Source organism: Lagopus muta, chromosome 4 (genome assembly GCF_023343835.1).
Source record: "Lagopus muta isolate bLagMut1 chromosome 4, bLagMut1 primary, whole genome shotgun sequence".
Taxonomy (NCBI): domain Eukaryota; kingdom Metazoa; phylum Chordata; class Aves; order Galliformes; family Phasianidae; genus Lagopus; species Lagopus muta.
Window position 1 is genome coordinate 4,346,074 of NC_064436.1, and position 21,830 is coordinate 4,367,903.

The 21,830-nt window shown below is 39.8% G+C and overlaps 1 protein-coding gene and 1 long non-coding RNA gene across 2 annotated transcripts; both read right to left on the reverse strand.

The window, feature by feature from the left end:
* Window positions 1-2,178: 2,178 nt before the first annotated feature.
* On the reverse strand, window positions 2,179-19,042 carry NAF1 (nuclear assembly factor 1 ribonucleoprotein). Its single transcript, XM_048942375.1, has 8 exons — window positions 18,359-19,042; window positions 18,028-18,166; window positions 17,707-17,800; window positions 15,243-15,325; window positions 14,092-14,252; window positions 9,267-9,318; window positions 5,439-5,544; window positions 2,179-2,848 (listed from the first exon to the last, which is right to left on the reverse strand). Exons 1-8 carry the CDS (start codon window positions 19,027-19,029, stop codon window positions 2,457-2,459), a joined length of 1,698 nt encoding a protein of 565 aa, XP_048798332.1. The 5' UTR covers window positions 19,030-19,042; the 3' UTR covers window positions 2,179-2,456.
* A 125-nt stretch (window positions 19,043-19,167) lies between these two features.
* Window positions 19,168-21,009, reverse strand: LOC125692179 (uncharacterized). The gene is made up of 3 exons (XR_007376503.1): window positions 20,528-21,009; window positions 19,445-19,568; window positions 19,168-19,276 (listed from the first exon to the last, which is right to left on the reverse strand). It is a non-coding gene; the product is annotated as an uncharacterized LOC125692179 (long non-coding RNA).
* Between the last annotated feature and the right edge of the window lie 821 nt (window positions 21,010-21,830).

Sequence of the window (21,830 nt, forward strand, 5' to 3'; positions counted from 1 at the left end):
CAAAATCTTTTTATGGGGAAACAGGATAAACTTCATGTAACTGAAATCTGAACAGCTTGAATTATTAGTCCAGATCAAACGACTGCAGAAAAGAAATAAAGAAATGAACAGTAATACGTGTTAAAGAAATCTTAATAGTAGTAACAGTTAATATTAGTGCACGCATACTTTCTACTGTCTCACTCCTTTTCCTGACCTTACATTTACTCAACTGCTTCATTAGATCTTAAGGCTCACAGATGGTTTTTAGCCAATGGTGTAGAGCAAGTCATCAGCATCCCAAGGCCAAACATGATGATGAAGGCTTCCTCACTCTACCATCCACTTGGAATCACTTCCAAATTTGCTCACGCAGTTGTAACACATTGCTCTTTTCTCATCTGTCTGCACATACACAGAGATGTAATTTTGCTGTACATGGTGCATTTCCTGTTATATTTGTTTGTTCTCTTCCAAACTGATTTTGTCCAGAGCCAAGGCTGAACTGCCTCAAGAGCAGTTTGCAATCTATGGCCTTCCATTGCCAGCCTGTGCTCTCTGTTGATACCTTATGTACTCCTCAATACTGCATTCTGCAAGCACATCTCAAAGCCTTTCCCAGAACACCAGAACTGTACTCCATTAGTATAAATACCCCATTCTACACAAAATAAATACTTGTTGCTACTAGCTACACTAAAAGTGTGATACAGTACAATTAAGAGTACATAAAACATTATTTCCATCCATTAACAATTTGCTTCTATAGCTACACAAAGTAAAAAATAAAATTTCAGCTGAATTAATTCTATCTCAGATAAACCAAACTTGATGTAACCTGCAGCTATATTGAGAACCAAATACAAGGCTTAACACCCGTAGCTCCCAATAGCAATACTTGGGTTACAACTTAGAAATTCACCTCCTCCATCCCTCACAGAATGTATGCATTTACAATAAATGAATAGAGTCTTAGTACAAAAAACCTGCAAGAACCAAACTACCAAATGTTCTGAAAAAGAATTTAATGCTGCTGAGTATATAGATCTTTCCTTCTGTTTATTATCAATCATGCTTGAGATCTATGCAGCCTTCTCAGTTGAAGGCCTATGAAACAAATTTTAGAGAACTGATTTCAGTAAATAAATTCTTAGAATTTAATTCCAGATTTAACAGCCTCTTTATATGACAGTACCTCATCTACACGTTAAGGCTTTGCTTCAATCTTATTTGGAATTAGAAATAAAAAACAATACCTGCAGAGCTTAATTAGCCTTTAAATATGTATCCAAAGAACCTAATGAGGCCAGTGAGTCTGAGAAAAAGAAAAAACACTCACTGCACAAGACTAAGCACTCTGCTCCATTCTATAACTATTAATATTTTCAGAGTGAAAAAAGCCACCTTTAAGATCCTGTCACCCCCCTTATACACAGTGAAGTTTTCTATTCTATCCATGCAAAGAGACTGCACTTGGACTCTCTTCCTTTGGGACTAAGAAATTGCAACTACAGAATTGCAATTCTGGCCAGGAAGAGCTTGGGCTTTGCTTGACAATTCTACCCCCTCCCAGAAGCAAGCTGAAAAAACCTGGTCTATCCAGTGCCACATACCTCTTATGTCCAAAATGCAATCAATGAGGTTCTGAAATGATACACTGTCTCTATAAAGTCTGATGATTTCTTCTTAGAAAGGCTGACAAAAGCCTCTATGCATCCATGGGCATTTCTGCACTAGGCATAAAAACAACCTATAGATATTAACACGGCCTTTAATTTTCCCATTCTATGCAGTTACATCCTAATATTGTCCTTATAGCTACTGTAGGATACTAGATCTGACCAAGTAATTTACTGCCTAGTTCAAACTCTGATCTAGCTACTCTAGCTGATTAAAACAGACAATCCAGCTCCATTCTTTCACTTAGCATGAAATTAACGAGGTGTCAGAAATTGAGTAGCAGGCATTTATAACTTACATAAACAGAGGTAAATCTGGATTAAAAGGATAAAATGAAGTAAAACTGGATTTTTATTTTCTTTATAAATAACTTTAAAATTTGCCAAAATAAAAGAGACAGTTTAGTCTTACATCTGTTATACTGCTATGCTGTTAAAAACAACACCCGTGATTACCACAAAACAGCAGTTACATAAAATCCTATTTATTACTGAACAGATTTCAACCACTACATAGCAGTCTCCAAAAAATTTTTTATTAGTTAGCATCCTAAATTGGTAAAGTTATAAAAATAAACCATTATTTGATAATCGATTATTTTTTACCATACAGTTTTCTTCTTTGAAACAAAAAGAACATAGAAAAAATATTCTGTGGACATCCCACAAAGTATTAAACTCTGCTTTTGTTTCATTCTTGCAGAAAAAAAATAACCATCTCCAAAATAAGCAAATATGCCCAGGCAGCCTGTTCTTCCTCCCCTTAAACAGCAACATTCTATACACATTTATGGAAACTTAGTAAGGCCTGAACTGAGGAGGTTGGCTACCTGGAGGAGGTAGAGGAACTGGCATAAATGGATACAAGTTGTAGATGTTTGGGTCTGTGCAAATCATATTTGGATTTGAAGGCGGATGGTGAAACTGATGCATCTCATTAATGGAACCAAACACTGGAGGAGGAAAGGGATACTGTTGCATCATTAGATGTTCTTTTCTATGAGGTTGTGGAAATGGTGGAGACTCCTGGTGTATCCTGCTGTCTGAAGAGTATGGATGTGGTGCTCTAGGAAACCGTGGGGGTCCTGATGGAGAAAGAAATGGATCCCCAGAGAATCTTTGGCCGTGGTATCCCCTTGAATAACTTGAAGCAGGCTGTTGCACTGATTGATGAAGTCCTTTATACTCACCTTAAAAATAAAACAAGAACACTTAATGTTTTTGAAAGTTTACAGTAGTCCTCACAAATCCTTCAAGATTCTCTTTCGTCTTCAGAAATGAACACAGATAGGCAGCCTGTACTGAGAAATCCACAACTGGGTAGAGACACATCTCCATTAAAATCATGCATAGAGCTGAAGTCAAGGAAATATGAAAAGTGACTTTCTCAAACATTACTGACAAGATTAAAAAAAAAAAAGAATTACAAGTCCACAGTTTAGTACCTCATCCTGATCAGCTAAATAAATACAGAAAGAATGATCCTGAGGGTTGCAAATATGGTCATTACAATGGACAGTTCATGTTTTTTCCAACGTGCTTTCCTCTGCATTATCAAGTGAATACTCAAACTGCAAGTATTTTGAAGCTTCAGTTTAAAACAAGATTTTCAAGTAGCACATTCTAAAACTGAAGATAAATCAGTAGTCCTTATTCCATCTTGAGATTTTCAGATTTTCCTTCTGCTGCAAAATGCTTCTTGTCTTTTCATTCTGCTGCAAACTGCTATAGCACTGCTTTTTGTCAGGCTAGACCAGGCTCTGAGCAACCTGATCTAGCTGCAGATGTCCCTGTTCACTGCAGAGGGTTTGTACTAGATGGCCTTTAAGGGTCTCTTCCAACTCAAATCATTCTTTTGATTCTATGATTCTATCACTTAACCAATATAAAGCACCTAAGTATAAAATTTTCAAGGATGTGAAAGGAAATATGTTAAATTAGAACACATTAAGCATGTCAAAACCTACATGCCTGTAGCATTCTGTCCTTCTGCATAAAGTTGTAGCTTAATACTAACTCCTTAAGTAAAATGTCAAAAGTTATCCTTGCAACAATTTACTATTTAAAACATATCTAGGCAGACAGATGTGGCAGCCAAAATCATTTACCAGCTATCAGGCCTTGCATCCCGCTTTCTGACCTGAGTTGGTATTACAGCATAGAAGTCAAATTTAATGAAAATATGAAGTAAATTAATCTGGGGAAAAAAAAAAGAGCAGACTGTATGTTAAGCCAACTGATTTTCAGCATTTGTCTTTCAAAGAATTTTCTTCCTATTGAAAGAGTCAAGTAAGCATTTATTAAATGTTCATAGTAAATGTACTGCTACTTGGTATTCTTGTTCTGTCTCCTCCTAATGAAGGCTCTAACAAGGAGCCAACATTAAGTTTTATGACAACACAACCAAGCTAAACTCCAGTTGTAACTGAGTTTATATTACAACTTGCCAGCTATCCTTGCAGCTGAATTCCACTGCCATAAGTAAACTGCAGACAAGTTTTAAAGCACGTCATGTACAGAAAAACATAGCTAATCACAACCCATACTCCCTTGATATACTGAGACAGTTCCTCTTCTTGTGCTCTCACTCATGTAAGGTAGTACACTAACTGCCTCAGAAAGCCCTGGGCAAATGCAGCTCTGCAACCAATTTGCAAGATAGGAATGGTGAAAACTACACCAGATTCAATACAGAGAAGCAGAAACCAGGAGAGAAAATAACCATCAGCAACGAAGGGAACAAACTGTGCACAGAAGAAAGCAATTAACAAGGCAGCTGCTGACCTCCCAACTAAGGAGAAAAGGAATTCAGTGGGGGTAGACTGTTTAACAGTTGTAGAAAGCAGAAAAAGTAGAAAAACAGCAGAATCCTGATGGCAGGAGTCAGTCTAAGAAATATCAGTGGGGAAAAGCACACCAGAAATGAAGCAATCAGAAGCAGTAAGCCCATGTATGAGCACAGCAGCAGAGAAGGAAGAGGGGAGATGATGTGGGTCAGCACATCAAAAGGAGCAGTACTGAAAATGTAATAGAAGCAAATCAGTAAGGCTAAAGGAAAGAGCCATTTTTCAACCAAAAATGGAATCCATTAATATGTTTTTATCATCAGAGTTACATGAGAAAAGACACTGGAAAATGTGGTCACTGCAAACAGTGCAGCAGCAATTACAGCCCATTTGTCAATAGCTGGAGAAAGAAACAGAGACGACTGTGCAATAAAATGTATGGTTTTTCATAGATAAGCTTCTAATAGCTTCTACTGCCTAATGACTATGTCAAGTGAAAAGACAACTTATTTCTAAAGGAGAGGAATTAATTAAAAAAAAAAAACAAAAAACTTTTGTCAGGTAAAGGAAGAAATTCCCCATTTGAAGTTGTATCTGCTCCCTGAATCTCAAAAAAAAAAAAAAAGTAACCTAGATTCCTCTATATTCTACTTGCATTCCAAGACTCAGGATGAGCTTGGACCACAATGATCTCTGAAATAATTGCAATAATCTCTGCAATTTCCAAACTTCAAAAGGTGGTATCTGTTCTATACCCTCATTGTCTTAGTTGATACTGTCTTTAAATATCTGCTGACAACCTTCCTGCTCTGGACTGTTACCCTTTGCCATGTTCAAAAAAATTAAGCAATATAGCCGCAAATTCATAAATACAACAACTTTGAAAAGAATAGGAACATTGATTAGCTGCAGGAAAGCTCAATTTTTAAGGCAGATAACACTATTTTTCAAACAGCATAAGAGATGAAAGCACTGCTCTATAGTATTCACTCACTTGTTGCATTTGTATCTGTTTTGACTTTCTTCCTTCCTTGACTCTGTGGCTTCTTTTTCTTTTGTTTTGCCTCTCTTTCTTTTTCATCATCACTGAAGTCCAAGGCCTAGTTAAAAAAAAAAGTAAAACAAACGTATATAAAACAAACAAAAAAAAAAAAATGCAGATCATTTCAGATATCAAAATAAATCATTCTTTAGAAAATAATCCATCCTGCAGTCAGCTGAGAAGAATATTGCCAGTGCACTTTGATATTGTGCATTGAAAGAGCCACTGTGTTCAGCTGGCTCCTCAACACAATCAGGAACTCAGCATTCCACAGATACTCAGAAGGCAGTTACACAATTCACGATTATACCTTGCAATTTTCTTAAAAAGCAGCAACATCCATACACCGAACACTTGTGGTTTGTATCATCTTGAGTGAAAAACAACCTCAAAAATGGAAACAACTTTTCGTGTGCTCCTTCCACAGCTTATTGCTGAAAGTGCAGTGAAGATTCTAGGAACATGCAGATAATTTAACAGAAATCTTGGAAAGATTCTATTGTACTCTTCAAAAGACATTCCAGAAAGTAAGGGATTTACATAGTTCTCACCAAAAATAAGGGGAAAAAAGCAGCAGCTGAGTGAATCTGGCTAATAATTATTACTAAAAAGCTTGCAAAAGTGTACAAGTTCACCTAAGTGTGGTGTAGGTGAATTATGGGTTTCCGTAATAATTTGACAGCTATCAGATTAATGACTCAAATTTAACTTCATGAAAACCAACCAAAAAAAATACAGATATATTGACTAATGATATTGTTCCTGTTAAACTTTCATAAACAACATTATTCCCAAAGAATTTTAAGGTGAGAAAAACATCATCATTTACAACTATCTCACTGCAACTTTGTTCCTTTCATGTGAGGGTTTGCTGCGTTTAGAGCAAGGACAAAATTATTAATGCTAGGAAAGAACTCTGTCAGTAACTGAAGAGCTCTTTTTAGTGACTTAAGGGGGTAGGACTTACGCTCCTTACCCCCCCCCCCCCCCCCTACTTCTGAAAGGAAAAACAAGCAACAAAAATTATGTATTATTTTAGTACATTCAGAGCAGACATAAAATATGGCACTGATACAGTGGTGAAAAAAGCTACTTAGAAGTCAATTCTGAATATAACCATTCCCCCCTCTGCATAATTAGATTATACTTTACAAGGAATGTAATGATATATACCATGAATCATGGAATCACTGAATGGCCAGGGTTGGAAGGGACCTGAAGGATAATCAATCTCCAACCCCCTGCCACATGCAGGGCCACCAACCTCCTCATTTCATACCAGCCCAGGCTGCCCAGGGCCCCATCCAACCTGGCCTTGAACACCTCCAGGGATGGACGGGGCACCCACAGCCTCTCTGGGCAGCTGTTCCAGCACCTCACCACTCTCTCTGTAAAGATCTTCCCCCTCACACCCAACCTAAATCTCCTCTCCCTCAAATTCAAACCATTTCCCCTTGTCCTAGTGTTATCTCCACTTTCTAAGAGTTGACTCCCTTCCTGTTTGCAGGCTCCCTTTAGGTACTGAAGGCTGCAATGAGGTCACCCTGCAGCCTTCTTTTCTCCGGGCTGAACAAGCCCAGCTCCCTCAGCCTGTCTTCATAGGGGTGCTCCAGTCCCCCAATCATCTTCGTGGCTCTCCTCTCCAGCAGTGTTTGTTAACTTCTATTTTTTCTAAATAATTGAGTACACCATCCTTGAGTAGAACAGAAATAACAAATAAGTACTTTGTGCTGCTAGCTGCTTTTCGTTGGACAGCCTATAGAAGCTACCTCAAAGACATCAGTTACCTACTCTTTCTGGCCTCACAGCAAATAGATCGCACGCTATCATCCTCCTACCTCAAAGACGAGGCCTAGACAAACCATACTGAGTCTAGACTTCAACAAGCTGCTGAAGGAGGAATACTTAGTCCACGCCTTAAAAAAGGTGCCAAGCATAAAAGGCCTAAAACACATTCATTTAAGACTCGTGCAAAAACAAACCTTCACAGCAACACAAAAAGAACCGACTCCAGCACTTACATGCAGCTCATGATGCGAGTCTGCCAGACAAGCTTTAGAATCAATTGGCAGCAGAAGGCTCTGAAAGAGTCTGGCTGTGTGAGACTATTTCAAGCATCAGTAGCATAAAATTTCATCTGCACCCTCGTCAACGTTTACTGTCTTGAAAGCAGAAGCTGCTTTCTACCATCTCATTAGCTATCACAGTCTGCTTATCTTGCTGCAAACTGTAACTGCTAGGACTGCACAGAGTCAAAGGATTACAACATGTTAGATGTGTTTTCTACGAAACAGCACACATGGACAACAACAGAACAAACACAAAGGTGTCACAAAAAGCAACTAAGTTGCCTATCCTTGCCATTACTGATTTCTTTCAAATCTTCTTCCTTCGTTCCTATAGTGAAGAACAATAAATAAAGCTCCCTCAGTACTTTCAGATTCCAATGCTCTAAGAGACCAGTATTATCTTAATAAAAACATCTCTTAATAAATAAATACTAACTTCAGGAAAAGCAATGAATCCTTATCTGTAGAAGACTTGATTGTTTCACTATACATAGCCACATTTTTGAGGTTACTCAGGTACCCATAAATTCAAGCAAGCATTTACATACTTATCTCCTGAACAGCTTTAGAGGTATGACTAAGAAACAGCAGAAGAAATCAAGGTGGTATTTCAAGATTCATTGTACATCATACTAGAAAAAGCAACATTCTGGGATGTTGTGTGATGATGTATCAGTCTGTCATGTCTTCAAACGTTACAAAAGCTTGAAAGGCTTGAGCCACATCCCTCCTTCAAGCCAGAAAATCTGGCTTGAGATAAGGACTGTGAATGCAGCATTGGTTAGAATACGAAGAAAAAGACCCCACCCAAAAAAACTAACAAAAAAATCCTTTCCTACTTTAGAGTTTAGATTAAGAAGCTGATATCAAACAACTACAGTAACCATTCAAGCTTTCACAAATTACAGAAAAATTAGCTAGGCAGATCTTTTCACAATACTGCTCAGGACAGCATTTTAGCTATTCTGGATATAGCAGTCTGAAAGTGGAAGCTGCAGGGTAACAGTGCAAGCTTTGAGCTAGAAAACTATCTCACAAAAACATATCAATATGTTCCTATTACAATAAAGAGCAGTCATGAGGAGTATAGTTTTAGTGGAATTAAAGAGCACTGGACAGAAAGCCTGAGTGCCACTACAGAAAACTTGAAGAGATTCTACAGTAAGTGATGATGTCATGCAACTGTCATGAGAAACCCTCACTTGTATGGAAGCAGCTCAGATCTCAGGAAGCTAGCCTAGCATTTTATAGTAAGAAACAGTAAAGAAACCTCATCGAGGAGCCATTCAAATAATGCAACAGAAGAGGTGTTAAATTAAGAGATGAACATCCAACACTGCAGGGCACTGGGAGACCTTTACATACAGACAATTGTTTACTTGCAAGATCAAGCTGCAGTAAAAGAACAGCAAGTACAAGAACTCCCTAGCAGACATAAAAATATTAGGCAAGATAGAAGCACTGCTACTCAAAGTTGGTCTTTTAGATTGACAAACATGCTCCTGAAGAAATGGAGGTACTGAAAATGTGTATTTTCAATTCCAAAAAGCAAGTTAAAGAAGAGGACAAGATCTCTCTACAGCAATTGTTGGGCCTCTCTTACAAAAGCAGATTCACTTAACAATGAAGGAAAGAACAAGCATTAGTTACTCTGCACAGAAATTTGTCTTCATTTTCTGCAATCAAAAACAATTAAAAAAGCAATAGTTACCTCAGGTGGTGGTTCCTGATCATTCTTCCAAGATGCATCTGACCCTTTTTCCCTAAAAGAAAAAAAAAAAAAGACAATCATTTTATTTGTAAATAAAGATTAACATATGTTAACTTAGAACTTTACTACATACACCACTTGAAAAACCCTCCTCTTCTGAGTAGACTGAACATATTACACAGCTAATATTAAGCTCTGACTTAGGTCAAACTTTCTTGCCCAACAACCAAAACAAATTTTGAAGCAGTACCAGTTTTTTCCCAACCACCACTTCAAGATAAAGGTGCTTTGGGTGAGAGCTAAAGGTGCTTACAGCAAGAGCGGGGTTGGTCTCTTCTCACCGATGACAGGACGAGGGGAAATGGCCTCAAGTTGTGCCAGAGTAAGTTTAGGTTGGATGTCAGAAAATACTTCTTTACAGAAAGGATTGTTAAGCCCTGGAATAGGCTCCCCAGGGAGGTGGTTGAGTCCCCATCTCTGGATGTGTTTAAGAACCGTTTGGACGTGGTGCTCAGGGACATGATTTAGCAGAGGGCTGTTAGAGTTAGGGTAGCATGGTCAGGTTGTGGTTGGATTTGATGATCTTTAAGGTCTCTTCCAACCTAAGCAATTTTATGATTCTATGACTCTAAGAACTCCAATAAATAAAATTTAAATAACTTCTTTGATAAATAGCAACTCTATGGAACAAGCTTAAATTATGCTGTTTAAGACTGTAGAACACACTCCTCCTAAATTTATTTTGTTCTGAAACGTTGAGACAATCTTTATTTACGCAAAGTATATAAAATCATGAAATGGTGAAAATTACTACTTGCAAAATGGAACCAGACATTTACAAAGTGTTCTATGTTATCAGCACTCTAATAGCCAAGGGTTGTTACGTTAGAAACAATCAGGCAGCAGCAGCAAAGTACAGGGCAGCCAATGACACCAGGCAGCCTTGCGCCTCAAGCCCTAAAACTAAAGCTCAATCATTATGCATCACTAGAAAACCAGAAACACTTCACTTTCGTCATTCCAGCAAATTCTGGAATGCAAACCATTTTAAAGTTTCATTAACAGGAACTGTTACAGGAAAGGCAGGATAATAAGAGCTTTCTATATGATTAATTTCTTCTAGCTTGCAGATAACACTCTACTTAGGCAATAAACACATTGCTTCTCCTCATTAAGAACAAGCTTCTTTGTTTCTCCTTCTCATCTTGTTATTTTAGGGTAATAAATGCCTTCCAGAAATACAAGAGCACGCATAAAACTCCAAAACCTGTGATCATTAGGCACTATGCAAGACTCAGTTTTTGAAGTTAACAGTCTTAAAACTTAAGCTGTCTGATGAACAATTATTTGAAGTCTGCCAAATCACCCTTCATTATTCCACCAAAATAAACATTTTTCATGCTTTATTTAATTACCTCTTGCAAATAATAGTGCATCTTAGATTTCTGAATTCAGATACTTTCAAGACCTGAAAGCCTAAAAGGTGGCTCAGAGGAATCATGGAAATACATGAGCCTGTTTAGAATTATTCCATGCTTCAGGCAATACAGGCAAAAACCCACAGTTTTGAGCAAGGTATTACACTGCATTTAAGAAGTTTTAAACTACCCACTGAATAATGGCACTTCCATCTATTTTACTTCAAGTCTAAGGCTTATTCATGTCAATGCAACTTTGTGCAATGCAAGCAAATCGCACGCCAGATCTCAAAAATGCTTCAAACGCAAGGTTTATTTCAGATCTCAATCCTGTTTACTTCTCTTTTCAAGATACCACAGTTTTGGGGAGCATTTTAAAAACTTCAGGCTCATCCAGAGTCCAGAAAACTAACAAAAAGCAGACATCCAAGTCACCAAATTCAGTCTATTAAGGTTCAAAAGCCCTACCGTGTGTGTGGCACTGACTGAAGCTCAACTTTCCTATTGTGTCATCTTGGTTTCTTTATGCAGATACAGCAGTAGACATAAGACATGAAAACTGTTCATCGTTTTCCACTTGACGTGACCAACCCTACCTGCCTTGTGAAAAGGTAGATTCAACAAGAGGTATCAATTATGTCACAAAAACTTAAGAACCTTCCCCGAGGAAAAATGAGGAATTAAAGAAAAACAATAAGCCATGAAGTACAATATTGCAGACTACTAATGACACTACTTATTTTTAATGCAAGGCAAGAAACAAAGTCTGGCACATTGTTCAGTTGCCAATGAGATGTGGAAGTGCAAAAACTGTTAGCTAGTGTTCAATTTTGTACCATACATGAGAGAAAAGTTCTAGTGAAAGACAAACAGCTCCCAAAACTACTTGCAAAGCATGCAAACTAAAACACAAGTCAGCCATCTCACACACTGAGTATGGACTTCAGTTATAGATGCAGAAAGCAGATGCCTCAAGTGTGTGCAGTTACTATGCTAAGCAACAAAGTTTAGCAGCACAAATCAAACACCAGCTGGCATCCAAAAGCTGCAGAAAAAGCAAAGCAGCAGCACAGTGATGCTGTATTTTTAGTGGTACTCACTAAAAGGGGAAAAATAAACACCTGTTGCTTCCACAGGGAAAAATAAACAAAAATGAAAGACTCCTGCAGATACTCAAGGTACAACTAATGCAGATAACAAGCATTACTTTCTTCTTTTTATGAAATAAGAGGTCAGATGAGAAATAATACCAACAGAGACTAAGTCACATGTGACAGACTTCCAAAGTACAGTTGTTTCAGGCAGTTCATCAATAATTAAGAAAATTAATGTTCAGCAGTCCACTATTACACCTTATTTCTTAATCCTTACCTTTCAGTCTTCTATCATTTGAACGGCAACAAGTCCTGTTATCATACAGTCAGTGGATAAAAGAGCAACCGACAACATCTACCTGAACTTGTGCAAAGCATTTAACACTGTCCCACATGACATCCTGGTCACCAAATTGGAGAAAAATGGGTTTGATGGATAGAACACTTACTAGATAAGAAATTGGTTGGATGGCCACACTCAGTGTTGTGATCAATGGCTCAAAGTCCAACTCAAGACTGATGATGAGTGGCATTCCTCATGCATCAATGTTACTTAACATCTCTTTAGGCAACACGCACAGTGGGATCAAATGCACCCTCAGCAGGTTTGCAGATGGCACCAAGCTGGGTGTAGTTGACACACTAGAGGGAAGTCATGCTATCCAGAGAGACCTGGACAGGCTGGAGAGGTGGGCCCATGCCAACCTCATGAAGCTCAACATGGACAAGTGCAAGGTCCTGCACCTGGGTAGGGGCAACCCCAAGCACAGATAAAGGTTGGGTAGAGAATGGCTTGAGAGCAGCCTTGACATGGTTGCAGCCCAAAAGGTTAACTGAATTCTGAGTTACATCAAGAGAAGATGACTAGCTGGTCAAGGGAGATGATTCTGCCCCTCTGCTCTGCTTTAGTGAGACCTCCCACCCAGAGTACCTCTTACAGTTCTCAAGTACCCAAAACAAGGAGGACATGGAGACGTTGGAGGTCCAAAGTAGGGCCACAAAGACGATCAGAGGGCTGGAGCACCTCTGTTATGGGGACAGGCTGAGAGAGCTGGAGGTCTTCAGTCTGGACAAGAGAAGGTTCAAAGGAGACCTTATAGAAGCCTTCCAGTACCTGAAGGGGGTCTACAGGAAAGCCAGGGAGGGACTTTTTCTAAGAGTATATACCAACAGGATGAGGGGAAATAGCTTTAAATGGAAGAAGATAAATTCAGACTAGATATTAGGAAGAAATCTATATGAGGGTGGTGAGAAACTGGAATAGGTTGGCCAACGAGGTCGTGGATGCCTCTCTCTGCATGGGACTGTGAGCAACCTGATCTTGTGGGAGGTGCCCCTGCCTACAGCTGGGCTTGGAACTAAGCAATATTAAAGGGCCCTTCCCAACCCAAACCACTGAATAATTCTATTTGCCTCAGGCAGACAAACACTACTGGTTTTAAGTTGAGGGAAGGAAGATTTAGGTTTGATGTCAGATGTTCTTTACAGAGAGAGTGGTGAGGTGCTGGAACAGAGAGGCTGTGGATGCCCCGTCCATCCCTGGAGGTGTTCAAGGCCGAGTTGGATGGGGCCCTGGGCAGCCTGGGCTGGTATGAAATGGGGAGGTTGGTGGCCCTGCCTGTGGCAGAGGGTTGGAGATTTACGATCCTTGAGGTCCCTTCCATTCCTGGCCCAACCCTGGCCATTCTGTGATTCTGTGATATTGAAAAGTTTCTGATGATCATCCCCCCAACAAAAAACACCACCAAACTGAAGTAAGTCAATTTCAGACAGAACTGTTCTTTTCCATCTGATTACCAATTTTTTTTTTTTTTTTAAATAATTAAGTTTCAGTTCTGGCCTTGTAATTGAAAATAGTAAATACCAGCTTGTTCAGAATTCACACAAGTTTATAGAAAGGATTAAACCACATTAAGCTACAAAACTTCTGAACAACAAAATGCAAGAGAGTTCATCTTGCCAAATTCATCCAGAGGGTGCAAGTATGAAACTATTTTTTTGTTCTTGTACAAAATAACCTAATTTTGGTTATGGTATTCGTTCAAGAAAATAATAAAACTTAAGTATTAAATTGAACGAAAAGCTAACAAACCTCACTAACTGTAATGCTTTAGAAGCTTGCAGTTGTTCTGTACTTTTCTGAAAATCGGAACTGTACAACCCTGTTATTACAACACAGTTGAGAATAACTAGAAATGTTAGCAGAGTCCTGTAGTTTCTCACTCAAGCCTAACTTTAATTCATAACTCTCAGCTACGTAAAGTAATACATTAAAGAAATGCATTATAAGCAGATTAGAAAAGTCGGACTCACTGTTGTAGCTTCTCTGCAAATATGTACTGGGTGAAGTCCTCCACTGATGGAGCAAAGTACATGCTGTCTTGCACATTAATACCTTTTGCTTTAACATGTTCAGAGCTGTTAAACCTTAACACGTAAAAGGGATGTTGAACAGGACCAAACACCTCAAATACCTGAAACACAAAATTTAAGTAAATGACCACGTTAGATGCTCACCTCACTGTACACAACTCCAAATCTTTAAGACAGTTTGTATTTAGGAATTTGGAGGTGTTTTTAAATCGCAGCAAATGAAGTTACCTTCATGTCATACCTTTATTACTACTCTTTTTTTGGCAATGTATTTCCCTAGCTACTGTAAGTCATAAGTTTTTTCATGTTGATTTCACCTTCATCCATTCAAATGCACTGCCTTCAATGTCAACTTCCTTTACTTCAGTCATCATTACCTTTGGTAGTCCCCTGATTTTCTCTCTCTATTTTGCTTTCAAATCCGAACAGCTCAATAATCTGATTGCTTATTTCTAAAATTTCCTCTCTACAAGATGCCTTTCTGTTAGTTCCAATGTCCATTCTGTCACTCCACGGAGAGAATTCTGATTGATACTACATTGAACACCTGCAGTTTCATGCTAGATTTCTCTGTATTCCACTCAAATCTAGCACAGACAGATGTTATGGCAGTGATAGTTCCACACGATGGCTTTCTTTCTACAGAAAATATACAAAATTCAAAGCAACACTGTTCCCTGCAAACATCCTTCATCACAGTCACATAAAGCACACGTGAGCCTAAGACTACAACATCAGAGCACAGCTACGCAGACATTCCCCACATTTCCTAAAAGTCATCAGAAATTCTCCTGGCAATAAAAGCACACAGCTTATTATTGAAGATATCCAATACCTGAAAGCAACCACATGCACGTTCATCAAATGGCAGAAATTCAACACACTGTTATTCCAGAGGGATGCAATTAATTCCAAGATGGAATTCAAGAAATTAAGAAACCTAAATGATGCTAACAAGAGTCAAAACCACAAGGAAAAGTTGCGTATCAAGGAAGCATTACATTTAGATGACTTGGACAGTATATTATGTCGAAACATAATAGCTTGAATTTAACACTAGAATAAAAGGTCATCATGCTTTACAAACATACCTTTCCCGCTGCTTGTCGATCTTCTTTAAAAATTATGCTTTCCTCATTTATTGGAGGTAGGCCTCTCAGAGATTCAACTATTACTAAAATAGAAAACAAAACCAAATAGAACTTGAAGTTGCAACAGCAGTATGAGTTAACTGCAGGGAAATAAAACAAATCACACAATAATTTACAAAGCAAACACACAGAATCAGCAAATGGCCTGAGCTGAAAAGGACCACAGTGCTCATTTAGTTCCAACCCCCTGCTATGTGCAGGGTCGCCAACTGCCAGACCAGGCTGCCCAGAGCCACATCCAGCCTGGCCTTGAATGCCTCCAGGGATGGGGCACCCAAAACCACCCGTTCCAGTGTGTAACCACCCTCTGTGTGAAAAACATCTGCGCTTTTCCTAGAAATTCTTGTCCACACACTGAAATACTTACAATCATTAAGTCCTTCCCCTGTGATGGCGTGACAAAGTTTGCAGAATTACTGCTCTCAAGAGATGAAGAGACTTCATTTTTGCACCTAACACTTATGTAAAATACCGTTGCAGTTCCCCAGGTTGTTTCTTAACTGAGTGTACAGCAATTTTTTCTATCTTAAATTGTACGTACATGCAAGTTTTCTTCTGCCCTCTTAGTATTCCACAATAAATTTTCCCCAGAAAAGAGAATAGAGATAGCTATTTATCCTCTTAGTAACTAACAGAAAGCAGGCAAGAACACAAAAGATGCCTAGCAGACCAGTTATAGTAGCATTATTTACACGTGCAGGCACACAGTTTGAAATTTCTGCACTTCCACGTCACATAATGGATCCATACTACATTTGGGCCCAATTCATGATAAATGGTGTAAGCAGCCAGATGGTGCAGGTTGTTTCAGTACCTCCAAAAATGAAACATCTGCAAGACTTGAACACTTACAAAAAGACACAGAAATAAACACTTCATGTATTAAATAATTTGATACATAGGCTATGAATGAATTTCATTTTTCTGTTTTCCAGACTCAAAGGGCCCATTCTTTAAAGAAACTTTTAGAATCATTTACTCTCACCTGTTTTCTCCTTATTTCTATTGCATTAGGCAACAGAAATATTCAGCCTTGACTTTCAGCAGGAACTAAACTTAAAGATGTCAAGAGAAACAGCAGCATTAAACTCAATTCTGATTCTGAAGGTAATCTTCTCCACCCTAAAACATAATGCTCAATTAAGCATTATCCATGCCTCTCAATCAAAGTCATTCAAGTACTGTCAACATAAGACTTTATCAAAAGCTAATAAAATTCTCTCTTCTAAACTTACATAATAGAATTTACAAGAATTAAATGCTTCTCCAAGCTATGCTCTTCAAGTTTTGCTCTAATTTAAGTTTGCAGACGTCTTGTGATGTGCCAAGCAACAGTGCTACACACTTAATAGTTCAGTGAATTTAGGCAGCGAGGGAAATACACAGTGGAAGAACTGAATGCGTTGCTTAATCCCCACTGGGAATATTCCTGAGCAATAGTTCAGCAACACAGACTCATAGAATTGTTTGGGTTGAAAGGCCCTTTAAGATCACCTAGTTCCAAACCTCTGCTATAGGCAGGGCCATCTCCCACTAGACCAGGTTGCTCATAGCCCCATCCAGCCTGGCCTTGAATGCCTCCAGGGAGGAAGCATCCTAAACCTCACTGGGCAACCTGCTCCAGTGTCTCAGCACCCTCACAGTAAGGCATTTCTTCTTAATATCTATTTAAAATACATCTTCTTTCAGTTCAAACCTATTTACCCTGTTATTATCTGTACTTGCAAGAAGTTTCTCCCCAACTTTCCTAACTACTGTTTCAGCAGAAAGCCATCTTAAGTATGAACGAGAAAGAACGAACAAGTAGAAAAACAGGACAATCAATGAAGAAACCACCACCTTCAGCCAGCTTCTAGTACATGAATGAGATTAATCCTAAACCAGTGCAGCACAAAATTGTGGTGAAGGAATTGCTTGTATTACCTAGAGTCTTTTACGATTAAAGGAATTTTAACAGCAAACGTTATTTACTTCAATTTGCTTGTTTCCTACTCAATATAAATGCACTGTTTTTAAACTCACTTCATAAGCAAATTGCTTTAAAAGCAATTCAAACAGCACAGAGCACTTAAAGTAAGTTTAAGTCAAATACAGTATAGAAGTTTTAACAATATCAACTTTTGCAAATCTTATTTCACATGCCACATAAAGGCCATCCAGCTGAAAGTACTCAACACAAATGCCATCCAGTATCTTGTCTTTACATCTGTTCTCATTCAGAAATCTGCTGCCCCTTTCCTGAATAAGGGCATAGAATCAACAGAAAGGTTTAGCAGTGCTGTGAAGCACAACACAGCTGTGCTGAAACTCTGGGGTAAGGGTTCACCAACAACTTATGTAAAGTTATATTAGAAATATTTTAATTATTAAAAAACAAACAAACATTTCAACATATCTTGCCTACCTAGCTGCTCAATGATACTGGAAACTGTCCCAAAAGGCTTCAGTTCAACATTATCAGGCAGAATTACGGTTAAATCTTCAACAGGAGGCAGTTCCTGAAAATATCAAGTCATTATTCAGTATAAAGCCACACATTCACCACTGAAATGGAGAAAGAGAACACATTTTAAACTATTAACCACATACTGTATGTCTGAACTAGTGCAAAAGTGTGTATTTAATCACTGTCGGTTTATTTTCTTCCTGACAATTGTAAAAAATATAAGTTACTTGAAGTTGAGTTACTAGATTAGCGTTTAAAAAGACACCCCTTCTTACTTACATCAAGGGGCAACTCATCTTTTGTTCTAACGCAGTACGTTCTGTTGTCCTTCTCATTTGGGTGATCATCGTCATCAGACGCTGCCGAAAGAGAACACGAAGAGGACGATGTAGTTGACGAACTATCGGAATCTGTGTCACTGAATAAAAGAAAAAAAGGAGTTAAAATACAGATCCCTACATTAACATGCTGCTAGATTACGCTCTGTGCAACTAGCTTTGGACAGCACACGTTTTCTTAAATGCATCCAGTACACAGAAGAGATCTTCCCCTCATCCTAACAAAGCCACCGGACATGACTATAGAAAAGCATCACCCTGTCCAAACTCACCTCTCCGAGTCCGAGGCTGCGGCATGCGGCTCGCTGCGAGCCTCCGCGGGCAGCGACGTGCAAAGGGGCGCCCCCTCAGCCGAAGGCGCCCCCTCAGCCGAAGGCGCCCCCTCAGCCGAAGGCGCCCCCTCAGCCGAAGGCGCCCCCTCAGCCGAAGGCGCCCCCTCAGCCGAAGGCGCCCCCTCAGCCGAAGGCGCCCCCTCAGCCGAAGGCGCCCCCTCAGCCGAAGGCGCCCCCTCAGCCGAAGGCGCCCCCTCAGCCGAAGGCGCCCCCTCAGCCGAAGGCGCCCCCTCAGCCGAAGGCGCCCCCTCAGCCGAAGGCGCCCCCTCAGCCGAAGGCGCCCCCTCAGCCGAAGGCGCCCCCTCTGCCGAAGGCGCCCCCTCTGCCGAAGGCGCCCCCTCTGCCGAAGGCGCCCCCTCTGCCGAAGGCGCCCCCTCTGCCGAAGGCGCCCCCTCTGCCGAAGGCGCCCCCTCTGCCGAAGGCGCCCCCTCTGCCGAAGGCGCCCCCTCTGCCGAAGGCGCCCCCTCTGCCGAAGGCGCCCCCTCTGCCGAAGGCGCCCCCTCTGCCGAAGGCGCCCCCTCTGCCGAAGGCGCTTCGGCGGCAGAGCCGGCCTCCACCGTCAGGGTTTGCAGCCGCACCAACACCTCCTGCTGCTCCGCCATTACCGCCATTACCCCGCGCGGCTTCCGGCCGGTGAGGGGCAGGGCGCATGCGCAGGAAGCGTGCGCGCCTTCGCTTCCCTTTAAGGGCTGGTGTAAAAGGTGCTGAGTTTTAAATTAAATTTACTTACATGTGGCTGGTAAATTCCGCGATTAGATTGAAGGCGCTAAGGTTTTCGCCTGCGTAAGGCTTCTCCAAAAGGCAATGCTGGCGTTCCTCTGCATGGGAGCTCCCTGTGGGCTGTAAGATGTCGTGGTGCTGACAGCATACAGAAGACATGCATGTGATTATAAGTCAAAAAACCAAAACAACTTACTGAAAGTTAATATTCTCTAACTATTATAACATCCAGCTCTATATCGGCAATCCTATAATTGTATCTACCTGCACAACACCAAACTTTAACATCATAAAAACATTCCTCACCACATAAAGGCTTCTGTTATAGGTTTGCCATAAATGCCCCTGTTCTGGTGTCCGTCAGATGCCTCACACAACTTGCCAGGAGTCACTTTTTGACATGCAATGATCCGGCAAACAAACAGCTTTCCTGTAGGAGACAAAGAAGTAATTCCTTCTGCCCTCACCAAGCTTAAGAGAGAGCTACTGAGGGCTCTCCCCTATGACAGTGACTCAGGAGATGAAAGACATGCCTTACATTGAACATCCATGGAAAAAAAAATAAGAAATAATAGTAATAATAGCAACCTGAAAAAACTGCTGTGGTCTGGCTCCCAAACAGAGCTAACAGTGTTTTCACTCCCAGTGAATGAATGAATGGCAGAGTGCAAAATTATTCTAAAGGGGAAAATCATAAGTAAAAACTTAAGATACTACATGGAGAGAGCACAAAAAACAACAACAGCAAAACACCAGGATTCGAATGATGGTGAGAGGCAGAGGAGGGAGCAGTACGTTTCCCAATTCAGAAATTCCATGCAATAAACTTCCCCTCCAGCTCCATATAGAGTGCACTCAAACACTTGCTTCTCCTTCAGACTGTCTGGGCAATGTTTAATAAAGAGTCAGACTTGTGCTTCACAAATACAGCAGGCAGGCTAAAGTGAGCATCTGCCAGAAAATGCATCTCTTTTTCTGCTTGTTCCTTTCTTTATTCACTATGTGTAAGACCAGACGCCATGTGAGATTAGTAGGAAAATTAAGCATCTATACATAAGCATGTTTTTATTTACAGCTAGCTAAAATAAATATATAGGCTAAGCAGGATAGAAATATTGAGAACAGTTTCCACAAGAAGTTTAACATCACAAGCACCTAGCATTTTTTGTATTAAGCGAGGAGCACAAATAAAGACCTTTATAAACAGTGGGCAGATATAAAATCTGTCATTGCACAATTACTCAGAACACCTTGGTTAGGAATTGTAATGCTATAATGGGATGGAAAGCACTGCAATAGTAGCAGGATGGCAAAGCCATCAGTTGCAGCAAATAAGAAGTCCAAATGCAGCAGCCATGAACACAGAAATAAAGGAAAAGAGCTACTAACCTGTGGAAAGCCTCTGGAAAGCAGAAATCTCCAGCAAGATACCCTTGCCTCCACTGCCAAGCCTTAAATGAGATTTGGAAAGGAGTGGATCCTGGCTCCAGCCCTTTCAGTCATTCAGCTACATTGCATGCACCTGAGCTCCCCTGGGTTGGCCCTGCTTTCCCACCAAGTGCTCTGTCACTGTTTCAGGCCATGACTTATCATTTCTGCTGTAGGAATCTTTTCCAGTGACTACGTTGAGGTCCTGAAGTATGTAAAACATGTGGTCTAAAATATCACTGCCCTGTACTGTATGCTCTATAATAAAAAGGATCTGTGGAAAATCATACAAGGATGATGCACAAGAATTAAATATTGCACATTCATAAAATTGTTTTATATTGAATCTCAGTGGCAAATATGTTCTCATCCCTGATAAAATGAGTATGTATATATAGAAGCAGAGGCAGAAACCTACTTAAACCCAATACCACAAAAATTCATCCTGTAGTAGTTTAATTTAAAAATAAGGGAAGAGAAGATTGTTATTATTTTGAGGGGGTTTAAAATTTATTTTCTTCGCTTTTCAGAACTGAGACTGGAGAGTTACCTGACACGGACTTCCGTGGAGGATTTGTGAGTTTATGTGAGGAAGCTGGTTAGTGTGGCTGGGAGGGAGTTATTTCCCAAAGCAGACAAAGCTTTATATGCATCAAATCATTTCCTAGCAAGAGGTATAATAATGGGTGTTAATATGGGGCAGATGTAGTTGAGTAATGAAATAATGAAAATTAATTTTATCTGCCAAATATAAACTTCTGATCAATGCAAAAGCATATTCAAGTTTCCACTTGCCCTTATATAAGTAAAATCATTCAGCTGTCACAGTTTGTCTTTCCTGCTTTTTAAAGTGTTTTAGTTAAGTGTTTTGTAGTTGTACACTGGCAACTAGATTGTGTTTTGACAGATTCCTCCATATTCATGCAGAACTCACTGCATTTTTCCAACAAGATACTTCATTTCATCTAAACACTACAGCTTAGCCTCTATCATATAAAATAGCATTTATGTTAGAGTGAGGGTAGTGAACACGAAGTACGGTAAACATCATCATCCTTTCAACCAGGTTATTTTTAAGTAATCTTTGATGTAGCAACACAGGCATGAAGATGTTCTGTGAAAAGAACAATTTCGTAGATGAACGCTTGAATCACAGTAGCAGTAAAACTAATTTTCAGGATTTAGACAGTGAAGAAATATTACTGCTAGTAGTGGAATTCAACTTCAGCTGTCAAGGCAGGGCTAAACATGACTGTAGGCCTGT